At 41.5% G+C, this 21627-nt stretch overlaps 1 protein-coding gene across 2 annotated transcripts in view; it reads left to right on the forward strand.

Annotated features, from left to right (window-relative positions):
• The window catches only part of trrap (transformation/transcription domain-associated protein), a 202909-nt gene that overhangs the window by 24447 nt on the left and 156835 nt on the right, over nt 1-21627 (forward strand). For both annotated transcript variants that reach the window (XM_034193140.1, XM_034193142.1), the window contains exons 21-28: nt 27-178; nt 10283-10482; nt 11170-11387; nt 12155-12352; nt 17104-17364; nt 17734-17895; nt 18160-18256; nt 20110-20231. In XM_034193140.1, coding sequence (XP_034049031.1) covers nt 27-178; nt 10283-10482; nt 11170-11387; nt 12155-12352; nt 17104-17364; nt 17734-17895; nt 18160-18256; nt 20110-20231 — 1410 coding nt within the window. The remainder of the gene's footprint in view (nt 1-26; nt 179-10282; nt 10483-11169; nt 11388-12154; nt 12353-17103; nt 17365-17733; nt 17896-18159; nt 18257-20109; nt 20232-21627) is intronic.

Here is a 21627-nt window from a genome sequence, read left to right on the forward strand (position 1 = left end):
GACTTCTTTTTTTGTTCCTTTCTTAGGCGATCGAGACGGCTTTAGACTGCCTGAAGAGCGCCAACACGGAGCCGTACTACAGACGACAGGCCTGGGAGGTCATTAAGTGTTTCCTGGTCGCCATGACCAGTCTGGATGACAACAAGCACGCTCTCTACCAGCTGCTGTCTCACCCCAAGTCAGTAAACAGTCTGCTTCAAATTTGGACTTTTTGAACATATCGCATTTGCATATTTTGAGATGTTGCATTAGTTTTGACATTTTTTGTCTCAGAAAATTGTTGAAATTACCAAAAACCTGCCCTATGTGCAGGGTGTGCCTGCATATGTAGGGCACCTGCATGTGTAGGGCAGCATGTGTAGGGGAGGTGTGTTGGGCTTGAGACCAGAAGATCCTGGGTTCAAATCCCCGTCTGACTGGAAAATCACTAAGGGCCCTCTTTAATCCCCTATTGCTCCCAGTGTGTAGTGAGCGCCTTGTATGGCAGCACCCTGACATCGGGGTGAATGTGAGGCATAATTGTAAAGCGCTTTGAGCGTCTGATGCAGATGGAAAAGCGCTATATAAATGCAGTCCATTTACCATGTGTGTGTACACACACACATATTATCGTAAGATGCAGGTTTTTAATAAGATCATAGTGCCAAATAATGTTTCACACATTATTCCTGCACTTTGAAAAAGACCTACGCATGTACCTCGTAAAATGCAGTGTGAAAGAGTAGATAGATAATGCAAAAAGAATGCATCTTCTCATCTTATATCTTTTCAAATTAAGAGCATGTAATGAGGATAAACTGATTACAATTTATTGCACTTTGATGCACTACATTAATCTAAATAGCAGCTTTGTTTTGTATGTGTGACATTTCATGGCCACCTGCTGAACACTGCCACCTGCTGGATGATTTGTGGATGCTAGATAGATGCTGAAAATTTCGGAGCAGGTGTGGTTGAAATTTTGTGAAGCTTGTCTGCCACCTGCTGGACTTGTCTGGAGTTGTTGCAGGGAATAATTTTATCATCGCATGTACAATACTTTCAATTCCAAAGCCTGCACTTGGTAGCCAGTTTCTTGTGGTGTTTTTGTCACAGAAAAATATTCAGATGTAGCTTTGTCCCCTCCTGGCTGATAGGCCAGAACGGGGAGATAAAATTGGGTTCTGTCTGTCAGTATATATAGTCCGTGGGCAAGAGTGGGTTACCGTGCAACACCCCCCCCCCCCCCCAAGGACTCATTGCCATTGGTGTTTTTGATGCTCTAGGGTATATAAAAGAAGACTAAAGATGTTAACAGTGAAAGTTTTGGGATGCAACCACCCTTCTGTTAGAAATTCTAGAGTAACCCTCAAGAGATTACCCAAAAATGCAAAAATGTGTGTTTTTTAAACCTAACATTGTAGGTTCCTCATACCTTTATTGTTAACAGCAGGAAAAAAATGTTGATTTGCCTCTATGTGGACACCTTTTGGATGTACAAAACAAACTAAAATCTCATCTACTTAAGACACAGTAGCTGTTTTACAAAATACTGTCTATTCTTTAACTTATAGTTGCAGTTTTGACAAAAATATAACCCAAAAGTTTTTTGGCAGCTACTTATACCTACAATTTGGGATTTTATTGACTTTAGGTCTTGAGTACATTGTCTTGGGAACAATTTAAGACATTAATTACTTTCCTGTGATGTATTTTGACACATTTACAGGCAATATGCAAACCACACCCCATTCTGGTTTTTACAGTAAACTATTATCACATCACAAATAAGCCTATTTAGGTGAATTCTGGTATAAACTTTTTATTACTGCTGTTCTGATCACTTTATAAATGACAAAACCATTCAAATGAAAAGCATTTATCAACCAATTAAATATGGCTGCCATGTAAATACAGATTATTTATTATATTGACAATAGCTTTTAATAGACAGAGGTTCTGTGTAAGCAATATCAGATGTTTTACATCCTGACAATAGAGCATTGTGTTTGCATCTCTTACTCTAAACACTATGCTGCCCACAATTAAAGTGAATACAGCTGCATAAAAGGTTACTGACCAAAATGCTATGGTAACTATAAAAAAATAGAACATAATTATTATACAGTAGTTACACATATGAATAAAAGCATGACTTGGGCAAAACGACATTAATCATAAAGATCTTCTGTAAAGTCATCATATGCCTCTTCTTGTGCCTGGTCAGTATCTTCATCAGAGTCACTAGTGTTTTCATCAATATAAATGTCTACAAGACTTTTTGGCAGTATTTCCTCATCAGTCCACAGAGGCTCCAAATGCCCATCTTTCATCTCCCAGCCGTTTGCTTCAGAAGGGGTTGGTAATTCAGGCAATGAAATGTGTGACTTTTTCCAAATGCCAACTTGGTAGTTTACCCTCTTTACATGCTGCTACAGACTACTTTGGCAGGGAGGAAGTGAGCCTCTGTGGACTGATGAGGAAATACTGCCAAAAAGTCTTGTAGACATTTATATTGATGAAAACACTAGTGACTCTGATGAAGATATTGACCAGGCACAAGAAGAGGCATATGATGACTTTATGATTGTCGTTTTGCCCAAGTCATGCTTTTATTCATATGTGTAACTACTGTATAATAATTATGTTCTATTTTTTATAGTTACCATAGCATTTTGTTCAGTATCCTTTTATGCAGCTGTATTCACTTTAATTGTGGGCAGCATAGTGTTTAGAGTAAGAGATGCAAACACAATGCTCTATTGTCAGGATGTAAAACATCTGATATTGCTTACACAGAACCTCTGTCTATTAAAAGCTATTGTCAATATAATAAATAATCTGTATTTACATGGCAGCCATATTTAATTTGTTGATAAATGCTTTTTATTTGAATGGTTTTGTCATTTATGAAGTGATCAGAACAGCAGTAATAAAAAGTTTATACCAGAATTCACCTAAATAGGCTTATTTGTGATATGATAATAGTTTACTGTAAAAACCAGAATGGGTGTGTGGTTTGCATATTGGCTGTAAATGTGTCAAAATACATCACTGGAAAGTCATTGATGGCTTAAATTGTTCCCAAGACATTGTACTCAAGACCTAAAGTCAATAAAATCCCAAATTGTAGGTATAAGTAGCTGCCAAAAAACTTTTGGGCTATATTTTTGTCAAAACTGCAACTATAAGTTAACGAATAGACAGTATTTTGTAAAACAGCTACTGTGTCTTAAGTAGATGAGATTTTTAAATTTAGTTTGTTGTTTTGTACATCCAAAAGGTGTCCATATAGAGGCAAATCAACATTTTTTTCCTGCTGTTAACAATAAAGGTATGAGGAAGCTACAATGTTAGGTTTAAAAAAACACACATTTTTGCATTTTTGGGTAATCTCTTGAGGGTTACTCTAGAATTTCTATCAGAAGGATGGTTGCATCCCAAAATTTTCACTGTTAACGTCTTTAGTCTTCTTTAATATACCCTAGAGCATCAAAAAACACCAATGGCGATGAGTCCTGGGTGGGGGTGCACGGTAACCCACCCTAGCCCACGGACTAATACATTTGTCCCTATGCCTGTTAAATTCAATTTTAACACTAACCGCACGGTAAAAGTGTGATATTTGGTACACCTACTGGGGATACTGCTGTAATTCTTTCCACCAAGTACTCCAGTGCCACCTTTGAGTTAAATTAAAAGTTGTGTTTATACACGCATCTTTTAAACTAGATGCCTGATTTTCAAAAATCACTTTGCATTGATTTCCGAGGATCAAGGAGAGTTCAGTGCACCTTGTGGCATCACTTTCTGCCATCCGAGGTTGTACGAAAAAGTCTTAAAGATTTTTTTGTTTGTTTGATTTTGTTTTTGAAACAGTCAAAAAATGTTGTTTAGTCAACCCTAAAATTTGCACAATTGAGCTCTAGACCGAGCTTCACAGTGCTATCTGTATTGTTAAATGGCTCAGTTGAAGTTGTTGCTGAAGCTGCCAAACAGGAAGTGAGGTCATATTTCAGCAACACTTTGATGTATTAAAACCAAACTTAATGTGAAACTGTGGGACTAAAAAAATAAATTGCTAGTCACTAAAAAAATAGTTTGTAGATCCTGGACCAGCAGCCATTGGATGAGAGGAATGGTACACCCTGGACAGACCTATTTAGGATTAGTTGCAAACATCAAATATTTACATAATCAGGCATTCTGTTTTAACATAATGGAGTTGGTGCTGATAAATACGATGACATATACAGTTCCTATTGGTAGTCAGTTAACTGTGCCGCTGACATAGTTACGCTGTTGCCAACTCCTCTGTAAGGAAAGTCGCTATTGAGTGCTAAAAGTCGCTAGAAGTCACTCAATAAAGTCATCGCCTAATTTGCATAATTTGTCATGTGCTTGTAATTGCTACTGACACTGTAGGAGAGAGAAATAAAGTCGGGTGAGGGATAAAAATTAAGTTAAAAAACACCCTAAATATGTTTAGAACTACAAATTAACTTTCTTCTGTTGATTCTTGGGCTTGGAACTGACAAAAGTGACCCAACAGAAACACTCTAGAAGAGTTACGTTTTTCTTTTTTTTTTTTAAGTCTGGTATTTAGTGCAGTAATTTATTTTTGACAAAGAAAAAATCTACCCGGAGTTTACACCATATATATATATATTCATAATTTCCCGTGTTTCCCGCGTGCCACTGGATTAATAGCGTTCGTAAGACACATTTTGCTGAATTTGAAAAATTGGTTTTGTTCTTCATATTAAGTCTGTTATCATCTGAGGTCAACTTTCTTATCAGTTCGGTTAAGTCATGAGGATAGTGTGGCTGGAGCCTGCAGTAGGAAGCTAGATCTTTGGTTTAAGCTGCAGTCCTCTTCAGTTGGGGAAGAGGAGTGGGGGGGGGGTGTTCTGGCCCCTATGTGTGCTTGTTATAATTAGTTTTTATCTTATATTTGCTTATATTATTTGTTTCTGTTCATTTAGTTTGTTTTGCCATTTTTATGCCCTTGATGTTTAAGGTGAGCCAGTGTTTGTATCACCCTTCTTTGTCAATACGGGACCATGCCCACACTGTAATACTGCTGGAGAAGTGCACATACGGCTGATGGTAATAGTCCCATTAGATTCCTATCCTGGAATGTGAAGGGCATGAATAGTCCTGTAAAGAGGTCTAAGGTTTTCACCCATTTGAAACATCTTAAAACAGATGTGATTTTTCTCCAAGAGACTAATTTACATATTAACTTCAGAACAAGGTGTGTTGTATTTTTAATTAATACGAAAATACACTTCTCACTTTTTAAAATGTTTACTGACACAAATGGAAGATATTTAATTATTGTAGGGACTATCGTGCACAACCCTGTTGTTCTGGTGAATGTCTATGCACCAAATTTTGATAATAGCCAGTTTGCTGATAACCTTTTGAGGTTGAACCCCAATTTAAATACATGTCTTCTGATTTTTGGTGGTGATCTAAATTGCATTATTGATCCTGTACTTGACAGATCTGCTTCCAACATAAAACCCCCTCTGCTATGTTCAAATCTTTTTCAACTTTATGACCCAATACAGATACATTGATCCTTGGGGATTTCATAATCCACAAGCCAGAGGCTATTCTTTTTTCTTGCATGTTCATCAAGTATATTCTCATATAGATTTTTTAAAAATGTAAATGGCTCTTTAATTTCAGAAATTCATCCATCCATCCATCCATTTTCTTCCGCTTTATCCGGAGTCAGGTCGTGGGGGCAGCAGCTCAAGCAAAGCCGCCCAGACCTCCCAATCCACACACACCTCCCCCAGCTCCTCCGGGGGAACCCCAAGGCGTTCCCAAGCCAGCCGAGAGACGTAGTCCCTCCAGCGTGTTCTGGGTCTTCCCCGGGGCCTCCTCTCGATGGGACGTGCCCGGAACACCTCTCCAGCGAGGCGTCCAGGAGGCATCCGCAAAAGATGCCCGAGCCACCTCAACTGGGTCCTTTCGACGTGGAGGAGCAGCGGCTCAACTCCGAGCTCCTCCCGAGTGACTGAGCTCCTTACCCTATCTCTAAGGGAGCGCCCAGCCACCCTGCAGAGGAAACTCATCTCGGCCGCTTGTACTCGTGATCTCGTTCTTTTGGTCATGAGCCAAATCTCATGACCATAGGTGAGGATCGGAACGTAGATCGATCGGTAAATCGAGAGCTTTGCCCCGCTACTCAGCTTTCTCTTCACCACGACGGTCCGATACAGCGACCGCATCACTGCAGATGCTGCACCGATCCATCTGTCAATCTCACGCTCCATCCGTCCTTCACTCGTGAACAAGACCCCGAGACACTTAAACTCCTCCACTTGAGGCAAGGATACTCCACCGACTTGAAGAGGGCAAAGCACCTTTTTCCGGTCGAGAACCATGGCCTCGGATTTGGAGGTGCTGATTTTCATCCCGGACGCTTCACACTCGGCTGCAACCCGCCCCAGTGCACGCTGAAGGTCCTGATTTGATGAAGCCAACAGAACCACATCGTCCGCAAACAGCAGAGACGAGATTCTGTGGTTCCCAAACCAGACCCCCTCTACACCCTGCCTGCGCCTAGAAATTCTGTCCTTAAAGATAATGAACAGAACTGGTGACAAAGGGCAGCCCTGGCGGAGGCCAACGTGCACTGGAAACAGGTTTGACTTACTACCGGCAAAGCGAACCAAGCTCCTGCTGCGGTCGTGCAGGGACCGGATAGCCCTTAACAAAGGATCCCGGACCCCGTACTCCCGGAGCACTCCCAACAGGGTGCCCTGAGGGACACGGACAAATGCCTTCTCCAGATCCACAAAGCACATGTGGACTGGTTGGGCGAACTCCCATGAACCCTTGAGCACCTGATGGAGCGTGTAGAGCTGGTCCAGTGTGCTGCGACCAGGACGAAAACCACACTGCTCCTCCTGAATCCAAGGTTCGACTATTGGTCGAATTCTCCTCTCCAGTACTCTGGAATAGACCTTGTGTGATCCCCCTGTAGTTGGAACACACCCTCCAGTCCCCCTTCTTAAACAGAGGGACCACCACCCCGGTCTGCCAATCCAGAGGCACTGTCCCCAACCGCCACATGATGTTGTAGAGGCATGTCAGCCAAGACAGTCCCACAACATCCAGAGACTTAAGGTACTCAGGACGGATTTCATCCACCCCAGGAGCCTTGCCACCAAGGAGCTTTCTAACCAGATATTCAGAAATTCATGATTCTGAATATCTTCCAGTTGTCAACTCAGATCATACACCTTTGGCTCGACTTCATATTGCCTTGTTCCCTCACCATACATCTCAACCTCGTTGGAGGTTAAACCCTGTGCTACTCGCTGTCTCTACCTTCTGTGATTGTATTTCCTCTTCTATCAATAACTTTTTAATTACTAATAATTAAAAAGTGTGCAAGCGGAGGATGTGGGCGGTGACGAGGGTGGCACCCGTTGCTCATTGAGGAGAAATAAGTACTTTCATATCAGAGTCTCCAAAAGTCACCAATAACACCAGGAAAAGTCGCTCAATTTCTCACCTGTCACTTTTTTGAAAAGTGTCACAGGAGGGGTCTGAATAATCACTAAATTTAGGTGTTGGTTTAGTTACACTATCCTTTTATTGTATTTGAATGAATGAGTGAATTTATTATTAGGCACGCAGACTCAACAATAACAAAAAACTCGTAAATAGGACAATTTTGTTTTTGTCGTTCGGTCGGTGACAGAGTCAGAGATGTCCTGATGTGATTTTGTCAGACTGTGCAGCAGCGATGGTTCCTGAACTTTGGCTGTTGTCATACTTTGCGTTGCGGTTCTTCGGAGATTCTCATCAGATCCTTCAGCAGTTTTGGTTTTATTGTTTCACTTGTTTGTTTTCTTCATTGTGTGTGTTGTTTTTTTTTTTTTTTTTTGTCTTTTATTCCTGATATTTTGCCGCCATCACACACCATTAAAGGCTGTATTGGTGGAACCTTTCAGAGTAGGAGGCTCGCAGGTACGAGAACCCGCGAGCCTCCTGCTCTCACAATGAGACCGTTTTCATGGTCGATGGAGGCTTTTGGGGAGGTGATGGTCTAGTGGTTAAACCTGACTGGAAAATCACTATAAAGGATTAAGGACCTTGGGGAAGGTCCTTAATCCCCTAGTTGCTCCCGGTGTGTAGTGAGCGCCTTGTATGGCAGCAGCCTCACATTGGGGTGAATGTGAGGCATTATTGTAAAGTGCTTTGAGCATCTGATGCAGATGGAAAAGCGCTATATAAATACAGTTCATTTACCATTTACAATTTAACAGTGAACCTGTGTGACCGAAAGGGTGTGGGCAGATGGAAAAGCTTATAAACGGCCACCCCTTTTACCACAAAAGTAAAATATATACATACATACACATATACGCGTACTTAACAACAGCAAATCCCAGCACAAACAGCATAAATTAATCAATAAACAAAACAAAACAATTTATTTAGCCATTTTTAACAAAATTTAGCTCAGTGGTTTGTGTTACATCAACATTTTGCAACTTTTCTGTGGCGTTTCAAATGCCGTTTTAATGCTGGAGTCAAACCACAGGAAATGCATGTCACTGATGTATCTGCGCGCTGCCCCGGTTCGTAACAACACAAAACAAATCTGTTAGCGAGGCAAAAAAAAAAAAGAGCTCTTCATTGCTTGAGAACTTGTTCCAGGACTATTCTGCCAGTCCGTGATGCATTAAATGTTCTGTCTGTGTGATGGCTGCTGAAGTCTTCTCACTCCTCCTCTTTGACCTCTGCCCTTTACACTCTCCCCCTTCTCACCACACCTTATCCATGTAGCTCGTCACACTTTCCCCGACGCCTCCAACTCCTGAAACGTCAAGATTCCAGTTCTCGCATCAAGTCTTCGCCACTTTCCCGAACACCATGCTGCCTCAGCAGTTTTCTCTCAAAAGCTGGAGTTGCTAATTACACTCTCACAGCCCCACCCCACCCTCCAAACACACACAGGCTTTCACTTCAAGTAGACAAATACATGAACAGACACACGGGACGGGTGAAGGCACATTACCATCATTGATCCCCGGACAGAGGCTAATTGACTTTCCTCTGTCTGTTTGTGCTCCACTCTGCTTTTCTACTCTTTTGTCTTTGCACACTAATAAACACGTGCACGTGCACACTTCTGCAGGGATAATGAAGTATGTCACTTATGATCAAGGGGCACCGCCTCCCACTTCCTGTCTCAGTTTAAATGCTGTTTTCCTCCTCCTTTCTTCATCCTCTTGTTGCTCGGTCTTTGTCTCAGTCTTTGGTCGCTGTATGAACACAGTTTTGGTTCAGTGGGGAGAAAAATGCATGCAGAATTTACTTAGCTATGCCTGATGGGAAAAGCCAAGCAGAACTGAAGTGGGAGGCCCCCAAATAAGTGAAAGGCAGTTGAGGTGACATTTTGTCAGCCATGCCAAGTGTCATCACCCGCTCCTCTTCTCTCCCTCTACCAAAGACCAGTCTCTTAAATGGCGATAATGAAATGAGCCAATCCATCAGTTCTGCCCCTGGCATGTGGCATTATAAAACACAAGCTCAAGCATGGAGAGAACAGCTGCTCCATCACACAACAACCCACTTGCCATCAGCTGAAGTAAATAAAAAAAAAACAAATCCCGACAGGGGACGAAGAAGACAGCAGTAGGAAATGAAAAGGACGAGAGGGAGAACTTGAAGAGACGTGGCGAGAACATCGAGTATATGTTGGGGGATTGCAGTGGTGTTTCTTTTGGCAAATTCATGGTGGAAGGAGCGGGTTTAACTGACGTCTGCGCTTCCTGCTTGAAGCTGCAGTGTTTAGCAAAAATTCTTAGCAAAAATGGAATCTGTCTATTAAGGTGTAATTACTTGCACCAATTAATCAATATGTTTTCTTAACGTTAGAATGGCCGTTCATAGCTACAAGGAAGTGGGTTCCCTCATGGAAGCCGCCATGTTAAAGCAGTAGCCGCTGTCGCCGTCTGCTGGTTGCTAATGCCGGCTAACATGTTTGAGAACTGTAATTATTGTCCGTGATTTTGCTCGTCACAAGAGAAGGCACGGGAGCATGAATCCACTTTGCCAAAGAAACAAAAACGTGAAAGGGAAACAAAATCATGACCAGCTACAGCGCAGTGCAGTTTGCAGCCTCACCACTAGATGTCACTAAATCCTGCACACTATAGCTTTAAAGGAACTTCGTGCAAAACTTATTATGCTGTTGTTTGGTGTCTCTTTTCTCTTATGATTTGTGTTGTGTTCTCCTGTCTCTTTCTCACACACACATACACACCAGCTTTACTGAGAAGTGGATCCACAGTGTCATCATCTCTCATCGCTACAAAGTGCAAGACACACCTGCCCGCAGGACATTTGAACAGGCTTTGACAGGAGCGTTCATGTCTGCAGTGATAAAGGACCTCAGGCCCAGCGCGCTGCCCTTTGTAGCCAGCCTGATACGCCACTACACCATGGTTGCTGTGGCTCAACAGTGTGGTGAGGGACAAGTCCTCTTCAACCTCTGTATGTTCTCATCATTTCCAACAATGCAGAGACTGTCTGTCTATACCGTTATCAGTTGTACCACATCTACACGTGCTTCACACTTCTGCAGATGATCCATGTCCTTTTCTTCTTTTAACACCATATTTATACCATTCAGTATATTCCAAAATCGTATATTATCACATTCTGATCTTTAGCTGTGGGTCCAGAAAAAGGAGCATGCAGAAGTACAGTTCATATGTGACTAAAATCAGTTAATCTTGGCATTACCGATTACCTTTGAGTTTGAATCCTGTCAAAAATGTGGTGGCTCACATTAATTTATTCTAGCACAAATCCAAACTTGTGCAATTACATTTGCGTGATAACATGACTGTATCTCCATGGTAACTTGTACCAAGCATACTACAATAGCTAATAGGTTATTGTAGCAGCATTGATTACAACATGCAAGTATGAGCATATTAATGAGTTAGTCATAGTACTTTTTTCTCTCTGAATGGAACTTTGATAATTTTGTACTCACTCAATTTGGTGCTTTTTTAATCTTTGCATTAAAATTCTAACTTTTATGCACTATGTAGCATTAAGTAAGAACAAAATGCCCATTTAAATTTCACTTCCAATCTCATTGTCCCGAAAACCGTATATATGTTTTTTGTTTTTCTTTTGTTGAAGGTCCATTCCTGCTTCCGTGCTACCAGTCGGGTAGCCAGCCGAGCATGGCCATGTTCCACAGTGAGGAGAACAGGTCAAAAGGCATGGATCCATTGGTGCTGATTGATGCCATAGCTATCTGCATGGCCTATGAGGAGAAAGAACTGTGTAAGATTGGAGAAGTGGCCCTGGCTGTCATATTTGATGTGGCGAGCATTATCCTTGGCTCCAAAGAGAGGGTGAGTCACTGGGTGGAGGGTTCAGTTGTTCGTGAACGGAATGATATACTTTACAACATCATTATGGCGTTAGTTCTGATATTGTTCACCTGTATTGTGCTGACTGCAGTACTTTTTGAAAATAAAATGTTTGTTATATCTGGTATAGTCAGACGCACTTGGATAGATCTACAACCAGTAAGACCAACGTGACGTACACTAAATGATACAAAAATGTTGAGTATCAAATCAGGTTTTACAAGCTAATGTTACCGTTAGCTTCCATAACTACTGTGGCGCTAGTCTATGCAGCTATTTAGAACATATGATTTATATGGCTTATAGTTCAGTATAATTCACAGACTGTTGGTTTGTCATTTAGCGTCATTATGGACTGCAAGCTGCATGACAGTGATTTGCATTTTACCCATTTCTCAGATCTGTTTCTCCAGGAGAAGCAACTTCTACTGGCTTTTTGCTGCACCACATCTTATTCGTCATGTCATACATACACACGTCATAAATGGTTGTGATTGGCCTTGCCCATTTTCGGCTTCGTATGAATTGGCTGTTATTATTAATTATAGATAATTATGCCAGATCAAATGAAATGTGAGTGCTCAGATTTGTCTGGTTTCAAATCCAGAAACCGTGCCGTTTTATCAGATAGAATTATTTTGTCATTACTGTGTAGTTATTCCTGCATATATTTGGTTTATTAAAAAAATGTATAAAACGCCTAAAGAATCCATCGTTCCATCATCTTGTTTTTTTCTCGCCGTGTGTAGGCGTGCCAGCTGCCGCTGTTCTCGTACATTGTGGAGCGACTGTGCGCCTGTTGCTACGAGCAGGCCTGGTATGCGAAGCTTGGAGGCGTGGTGTCCATTAAGTTCCTGATGGAGCGACTGCCTTTGATCTGGGTGCTACAGAATCAGCTCACCTTCCTCAAGGCCTTGCTCTTTGTCATGATGGACCTCACAGGAGAGGTGAGAAAGTAATAACTTCAATATTTTTCCAAATCAGAACACAGTGGTAAATGTTCAGGCTTATGAAACAGTTTTGTCCATGGAACTATGAAATGTGTGATTTATATTTTCACATCTGGACCTCATGCATCATAATGTTCTGATCTCCTTGTAGTCAATATACAACCCCTGGCAAAAATTATGGAATCACCGGCCTCGGAGGATGTTCATTCAGTTGTTTAATTTTGTAGAAAAAAAGCAGATCACAGACATGACACAAAACTAAAGTCATTTCAAATGGCAACTATCTGGCTTTAAGAAACACTATAAGAAATCAGGAAAAAAAATTGTGGCAGTCAGTAACGGTTACTTTTTTAGACCAAGCAGAGGGAAAAAAATATGGAATCACTCAATTCTGAGGAATAAATTATGGAATCACCCTGTAAATTTTCATCCCCAAAACTAACACCTGCATCAAATCAGATCTGCTCGTTAGTCTGCATCTAAAAAGGAGTGATCACACCTTGGAGAGCTGTTGCACCAAGTGGACTGACATGAATCATGGCTCCAACACGAGAGATGTCAATTGAAACAAAGGAGAGGATTATCAAACTCTTAAAAGAGGGTAAATCATCACGCAATGTTGCAAAAGATGTTGGTTGTTCACAGTCAGCTGTGTCTAAACTCTGGACCAAATACAAACAACTTGGGAAGGTTGTTAAAGGCAAACATACTGGTAGACCAAGGAAGACATAAAAGCGTCAAGACAGAAAACTTAAAGCAATATGTCTCAAAAATTGAAAATGCACAACAAAACAAATGAGGAACGAATGGGAGGAAACTGGAGGAAACTGGAGTCAACGTCTGTGACCGAACTGTAAGAAACCGCCTAAAGGAAATGGGATTTACATACAGAAAAGCTAAACGAAAGCCATCATTAACACCTAAACAGAAAAAAACAAGGTTACAATGGGCTAAGGAAAAGCAATCATGGACTGTGGATGACTGGATGAAAGTCATATTCAGTGATGAATCTCAAATCTGCATTGGGCAAGGTGATGATGCTGGAACTTTTGTTTGGTGCCATTCCAGTGAGATTTATAAAGATGACTGCCTGAAGAGAACATGTAAATTTCCACAGTCATTGATGATATGGGGCTGCATGTCAGGTAAAGGCACTGGGGAGATGGCTGTCATTACATCATCAATAAATGCACATGTTTACGTTGATATTTTGGACACTTTTCTTATCCCATCAATTGAAAGGATGTTTGTGGATGATGAAATAATTTTTCAAGATGATAATGCATCTTGCCATAGAGCAAAAACTGTGAAAACATTCCTTGCAAAAAGATACATAGGGTCAATGTCATGGCCTGCAAATAGTCCAGGTCTTAATCCAATTGAAAATCTTTGGTGGAAGTTGAAGAAAATGGTCCATGACAAGGCTCCAACCTGCAAAGCTGATCTGGCAACAGCAGTCAGAGAAAGTTGGAGCCAGATTGATGAAGAGTACTGTTTGTCACTCATTAAGTCCATGCCTCAGAGACTGCAAGCTGTTATAAAAGCCAGAGGTGGTGCAACAAAATACTAGTGATGTGTTGGAGCGTTCTTTTGTTTTCATGATTCCATAATTTTTTCCTAAGAATTGAGTGATTCCATATTTTTTCCCTCTGCTTGGTCTAAAAAAGTAACCGTTACTGACTGCCACAATTTTTTTTCCTGATTTCTTACAGTGTTTCTTAAAGCCAGAAAGTTGCCATTTGAAATGACTTTAGTTTTGTGTCATGTCTGTGATCTGCTTTTTTTCTACAAAATTAAACAACTGAATGAACATCCTCCGAGGTTGGTGATTCCATAATTTTTGCAAGGGGTTGTACTCAGTATTGAGAAAACCTCAGATTTTCAGCAAAATATAAACACATTGCCTCCGCAACCTTGGGTAGAAGCAGCAGCGGCCGCTATGAGTTGTTAGCTAGCTGGTGCACATTCACATATTTCAGTGGTGGGCACAGCTAATCAAAAAGTTAGCTTCGATAACCGCTAGTCAGCTAACTGAAAAGTTATCTTTTATAACGCTAAACCGATAAACCACCAAAAAATTTATCGGAAGGTACAGCTAACCTCTAACCGATAACTTTCAGTATTGTCTCCGGTACACTCTCAGTTACAAACAAGCTGATTTTGAGTTTAAGTAGTGCTCCAGCGCTTCTGATAGAATCAAAGGCAATCACAAACCCAAACACAGCCAATGAGTCAGTGCTTCTGTCTTTGTTGTAGGGAAGCGTCCTTTACCTTGACAGCATACAACAGACCAGCCGCGAGACAGGCATCTTGAAAAAGAAAGCAGGTTTGACTTATGGTGCAATTAGTGCATTATTTTAAAATGAACAGATATGTGGTATATTTTCACTTTATACATGTTAAGAGTTGACATTAATGTCTTCTTCTTCGTCTTTTGGCTGTTCCTGTTAGGGGTCGCCTCAGCAGATCAATCGTTTCCATCTCACCCTGTCCTCTGTATCTTCCTCTGTCACACCAACCACCTGCATGTCCTCTCTCAGCACATCCATGAACCTCCTCTTTGGTCTCCCTCTTCTCCTCCTGCCTGGTGGCTCCATCCTCAGCATCCTTCTCCCTATATACCCTTCTCCCTCCTCTGCACATGTCCAAACCATCTCAATCTCGCCTCTCTGACTTTGTCTCCAAATCGTCCCACCTGAGCTGTCCCTCTGATATGTTCATTCCTAATCTTGTCCATTCTTGTCACTCCCAAAGAGAATCTCAACATCTTCAGCTCTGCCACCTCCAGCTCTGCCTCCTGTCTTTTTGTTAGTGCCACTGTCTCTAAATAGCTGGTCTCACTGCTGTTTTGTAAACTTTCCCCTTCACTCTTGCTGATATTCTTCGGTCACAAATCACTCCTGCCACCTTTCTCCACCCACTCCACCCTGCCTGCACTCTCTTCTTCACCTCTCTACCACACTCTCCATTACTTTGAACAGTTGACCCCAAATATTTAAACTCATCTACTTTCACCACTTCTGCTCCTTGTAACTGCACTATTCCACTGGGCTCCCTCTCATTCACACACATGTACTCAGTCTTGCTTCTACTGACTTTCATTCCCCTTCTCTCCAAAGCATATCTCCACTTCTCCAGACTAGACTCAACTTGCTCTCTACTCTCACTACAGATCACAATGTCATCTGCAAACATCATAGTCCATGGGGACTCCTGTCTGATCTCATCTGTCAACCTGTCCATCACCACTGCAAACAAGAAAGGACTCAGAGCTGATCCTTGGTGTAATCCCACCTCCACCTTGAATGAGTCTGTCATTCCGACTGCGCATCTCACTGCTGTCACACTATTCTTGTACATGTCCTGCACTACCCTAACGTACTTCTCTGCCACTCCAGACTTCCTCATACAATGCCACAACTCTTCTCTTGGCACCCTATCTTGGCACCCTAGCTTTTTCTAAGTCCACAAACACACAATGTAACTCTTTCTGTCCTTCTCTGTACATTTCCAACAGTATTGTCAGAGCAAACATTGCATCTGTAGTGCTCTTTCTCGGCATGAAACCATATTGCTGCTCACAGATCTTCACCTGTTTTCTAAGCCTAGCTTCTACTACTCTTTCCCATAACTTCATGCTGTGGCTGATCAGCTTTATGCCTCTGTAGTTACTTCAGCTCTGCACATCACCCTTGTTCTTGAAAATAGGAACCAGCACACTTCGTCTCTCTCTTCAGGCATTCTCTCACTTTCCAAGATTTTATTAAACAGTCTGGTTAGAAACTCTCCTGCCATCTCTCCTAGACATTTCCATGCCTCCATTGGAATGTCATCTGGACCAACTGCCTTTCCACTCTTCATCCTCTTCATAGCAGCCCTCACTTCTTCCTTGCTAATCTCTTTTACTTCCTGATTTACTGTCACCACATCATCCAGCCTTTTCTCTTGCTCATTTTCTTTATTCATCAACTCTTCAAAATATTCCCTCCACCTTCTCAGCACACACTCCTCACTTGTCAGCACATTACCATGTGCATCTTTTACCACCCTAACCTGCTGCACATCCTTTCCAGCTCTGTCCCTTTGTCTGGCCAATCGGTACAAGTCCTTTTCTCCTTCCTTAGCACAGGTGGCGGACGTTGTTAACCCGGGCCGCGACCGATCCGGTATGGGAATTCGATTCTGAGTCTGCATAGTTGGGTTGGCTTGTTTTACGGCGGATGCCCTTCCTGACGCAACCCTCCTCATTTATCCGGGCTTGGGACCGGCACTCAGAATGTACTGGCTGCACACCCCATGCGGCTGAGTTAAGAGTTGACATTAATGTAGTTATTCTATTTGGATTAATTTGATTTAGAAACCAAAACCATAAGTCAAACCTGCTTTCTTTTTCAAGATGTCTGCCTCATGGATGGACCATGATAAAATATGGTTTTTAAATCTTCTGGACATTTTTGTCAACACTGTTTTTGTCAATTAAGATGCAGGGTTTCTGTGAGCTATTCCTGTGTATAAGTTTGTAAGAACTGCTTGTAGCTGAAATGATTTTCAGTTCCTTGAATGTCCCCTTGACTGTTTACAGTCAAGATTAGACAGACACTTGGATCTTGCTGAAGGTGAGTACTTTTTAGTCTGCTTGCATTATAAGCTAGTCATTAGCTGTTTATGGTTGACATACAAACACGGGCCCATATCAACCTTCCTTTTTTTACCATATTGCTCTCAAATCAATCCTGATTTTGCTTCAGGTATCAAATGGCGCTGTAGCCATGGCTAAGACCACTTTGGAGCAGTTGCTAGTCCGCTGTGCCACTCCATTGAAAGATGAAGAAAAAAATGAGGAGCTGTTGGCAGCCCAGGACAAGTCTTTCCACATGGTCACGCATGACCTGGTCCGAGAGGTGACCTCTCCCAACTCCACCGTCAGGAAGCAGGCCATGCATTCCCTGCAGGTGCTCGCTCAGGTCACAAGCAAGAGCGTCACCATCATCATGGAACCACACAAAGAGGTGAAATCTCAGGACTGCAAAACCTATAACATGCTATTATAGTGTTATTGGTGAGGAAGCCAAACATACACGATACAGATCTGCACAGGCAAGAAACTGGAACTTGAATCTTATCTTTTCTTTATCTGTACCCTTAAGGCCTGATAAGACTAAAGCTTTCAGAGTGTGCAGACATTTTATGTGATAAGTGATGGCTAATTTCTTCCATGGTGGGCTTAAATCATGAGAACACCCTCACCATGCTGCCTTCTAATACATTTTCTTAGTCAGGGAATGAAGATTGCTTTACTGTTATCATGCTCTGTAGAGTAATGAGCTAAGTACTTCGGATATAACAGTGAGGTGATTATAAGTACTAATTCTCCTCAGGTTTTACAAGATATGGTTCCTCCAAAGAAGCATCTGCTGCGTCATCAGCCTGCCAATGCCCAGATCGGCCTCATGGAGGGCAACACCTTCTGCACCACCCTGCAGCCACGCCTTTTCACCATGGACCTGAATGTCATGGAGCACAAGGTGTTTTACACAGAGGTATGCACAACTAAAATCAAGCTGTAAAACTAAAAAGTCAGCCATAGCATTGTAAGTTTTTTTGGGGGGGGGTTGCTGCTGCCACTTTACACGATGGTAGCGCACCATTTGAAAGAAATTAATATAGTGGAGTATAGTAGTGGGGTTGATGTTAAGTCCTCATCCAACTGAGCGGATGGCTCAAACCTGAGACTTTTACCATTACCCATTGTAGTACAGTGGTTGTTGACCCCTGACCTTTCTTTTCTGTTTTTTTCTCTTCAGTTGTTGCATCTGTGCGAGGCAGAGGATGCTGCTCTGATGAAGCTGCCCTGTTACAAAAGCCTTCCCTCCCTGGTTCCTCTCCGCATCGCTGCCCTCAGTGAGTAGGCTCCACTGAACTTGAAACCAGCCCTTTGTAATATTGGCTCTATTGTAATTGGTCTTTTATCATCATTGCAGTTTGTTTGCAAAGATTGTAGATAACTAGAAGTTTTTTGTTACTTTATTAAACTAATGTCTTGGAAGCATTTAAGCTATTTCACTTCTTTTATTACACCCGCACTTGATCGCGCATGCAGGGGTATTATTTTTGGTTGTGTTGGGATGCCCAGTTGTAATTGTCAACTATGGTTAGCAAGTACCAGTTTGGTAATTCAGATTTTACGGTACATTTGTCCAGAATGTAGATGGGTAGGAACCAACGCAGGACAGTGTCCACCAGCAGGTGGCGCTCCCCCTTCACTGAAGGGTTTTGAATAAATATCTCTCATCTAGTTGAACTACAGTTATTGTTTCCATGTAGATCACTGTGTTAGTGCCATATTTTCAATTTAATTGAAGTTACTCTGGAGTTTCACTGCTTACATTTGACCTTATTCATGTGTTGTCAAGATTAGTCATCACTGAGAAATGGGACCTGACTACTCAACTGATGATGTGTCCATGTTTGAACAAAATAACTTGTATGGTTTTGATCAGATTTGGACCAAACTTGAGGGAATTATTGAGTATCGTCCAAGGACATAGTACTTTTGATGGAGTGGAATTGGTTAAAAGTCAAGGTCAGTATTTGGTTCCAGTGCTTATTTATAGAGGATATTTATTATGGTTTTTGTGAAGAAGTGGTTAAAGATTCATCTGTGGTTAATATGAAACCCTGTTATGAAATCGTATATAGGGCTGCAGTTATCAATTATTCTAGTTATCGAGTATTCTATAGCGATTGAGTAATCAGATAAAAAGTACTTTTGTGTTTTTAAACAGCCTCAGTAGTCCAGGGCTATCCTAAGCAATGGCACAATTTTGCTGCACCACCATGCAGATTGTCAAATTTAATGTATCCCTTTCTGTTTTCATGGGTTATTATTCATTTTTTCATGTCTTTGCAAGTTTTGGATCTTTCCCGGTGTCAGGAGCTCAGATCAGCACACCCCTGACACCGGACCCTAAGCGCAGGCAGTTGGTGTAATCTTCAGTCGGTCAGGCTGCACGTGAACATGAGCACAGCCTGAAAAACTGAGCTCCGGGGTGCAGCTTTTCCACAAAAGCCACACTGATAAATCCGCTCTGCACCCTGTTGATGAAAAATTGACTTAAAGTGCACGTAGAGCGGAGCACAGCCAGCATACCAAACCGTGTGTTTTTTAAAAATAGACAAACACACTGCTTCGCTTTAAATGCGCAGTAAGTCTGTTTCAGATGATCACCTTGGACCCTCTTTCTCTTAAAAGGCTTTATTTTACTCTGTGTGGCACGTTGGAAAGTTTTAGCTTTTGGTGCTACATTGATTAGCTCTTACACGGCTAGTCGTCTTCTGTTTTTTTTTCTGGGGATGTTACAGCGCCGCACACAGGCCTGGCATATGCACTACAACATTAAATGGAGCTTCGAGGCACAGAATTTGCCTCAAACTTGTTTGTAATCGAATTATTCGAGTTACTCGACTAATCGTTTCAGCTCTAGCCGTATATAACGCTTCTATTGGTCACGACTTTTGACATTATGTGACCTTGAAAGGACAACCTCTTGGTCATAAAGACCACACAGAGCCATATATTTTGGTGTCAATGCATTACAAATAATTTGCATTACCTGGTGTTGGACATGTGTGGAGCAGGTGTTACTCTGTCTCTTCCAGTCCGGATTGTTTTCTGGATTGACATACCAGGCCTAAAAAAAAAATGTCAAAAACAATGCGTTAGGGTTTAATATTGTATTCTGTCTCCTGGTTAGATGCCTTGGCAGCCTGTAACTACTTGCCCCAGTCCAGAGAGAAAATCATTGCTGCACTGTTTAAAGCCCTCAACTCCACGAACAACGAATTACAAGAAGCAGGAGAAGCTTGCATGAGGAAGGTCAGTGTGACATTTGTTTCCTCCTGTCCTTCCTGTTAGCGGTTTCTAACTCATGATTTGTCTTTTCTAACGTAAAGTGCATCCGGAAAGTATTCACAGCGCTTCAGTTTTTTTCACATTATATTACAGCCTTATTCTAAAATGGAGTAAATTCATTTTTTTTCAACATTCTACACACAATACCCCATAATGACAACATGATTTTTTTTTTTTTTTGCTCATTTATTTAAAAAAAAAAAAAAAAAACCTAAGAAATCACATTGACATTAGTATTCAGAGCCTTTGCCATGAAGCTCAGAATTGAGCTCAGGTTTCCACTGACCATCCTCGAGATGTTTCTACAACTTAATTGGCGCCATCCCTACAGTGAAGCATGGTGGTGGCAGCATCATGCTGTGGGGACGTTTTTCAGCAGCAGGAACTGGGAGACTAGTCAGGATTGACAGAAAGATGAATGCAGCAATGTACAGAGACATCCTGGATGAAAACCTGCTCCAGAGCTCTCTTGATCTCAGACCAGGGCAACAGTTCATCATTCAGTAGGACAATGACCCTAAACACACATCCAAAATATCAAAGGAGTGGCTTCAGGAAAACTCTGTGAATGTTCTTGTGTGGCCCACAGATCTCTGGAGAGATCTGACACTGAAACACTGAAATTCACTCAAAATAGGGCATGTTCCTGAATTTCATGATTATGGAGGGGGGGGGGATAATGAAAATAAAGACACCATTCAAGAATATTTACACATTTTCATAAGGAATTTTGAAAAGAACCTCAACTACTATCAAACATATTTACAGTAGTTAATATGTTTGATAGCAAATTACTGTCTCCCAACACAGTTTACACACTGCTGTAAAGATTTCACCTGAAACCTCAGATTTTATTCTAAAGTGTATTTACACAATAGTATAAATATTAAAATGACTCTTAGAAAAATTCCAGCTATTGTTAAAGAGTTTAGTTAGAGTATCTCTTCAGTTTCTTCACATGTATTGTGTGGAGACATTTATTGGAGAATAAAACCGGATGAGCTCTGACAATCTGGTTTTATTTTGTGATTGTTATTTATTTTTTCTCTGCTTTTTTGTCTCCTTACAATTCACTTTGTTCCTGTCGTTTGCTGTCTTTTCCTCAGTTATCTTCACATGGACGTCTCTCTGCTTTATCACACTTTTCCTGAACGAGCCTCTCGTCTATCCGTCACATTATCCGTCCCTTTTTTCCCTCTATTTTAAACCTAAACCTTTTTGTGCTTTGTTTTCTCTTTCTTTGCCAATGTCACTTCTTTGATTATTTTTTTTTTTTTTACAATGTGAGATTTTTTTGGGTGGTGGGTGGGGGAGATTCTTTCCTCTTTCCACTTTTTCATCTCTGCCCAGCTCGCTCTAA

The sequence above is a fragment of the Thalassophryne amazonica genome, chromosome 18 (assembly GCF_902500255.1).
Source record: "Thalassophryne amazonica chromosome 18, fThaAma1.1, whole genome shotgun sequence".
Taxonomy (NCBI): domain Eukaryota; kingdom Metazoa; phylum Chordata; class Actinopteri; order Batrachoidiformes; family Batrachoididae; genus Thalassophryne; species Thalassophryne amazonica.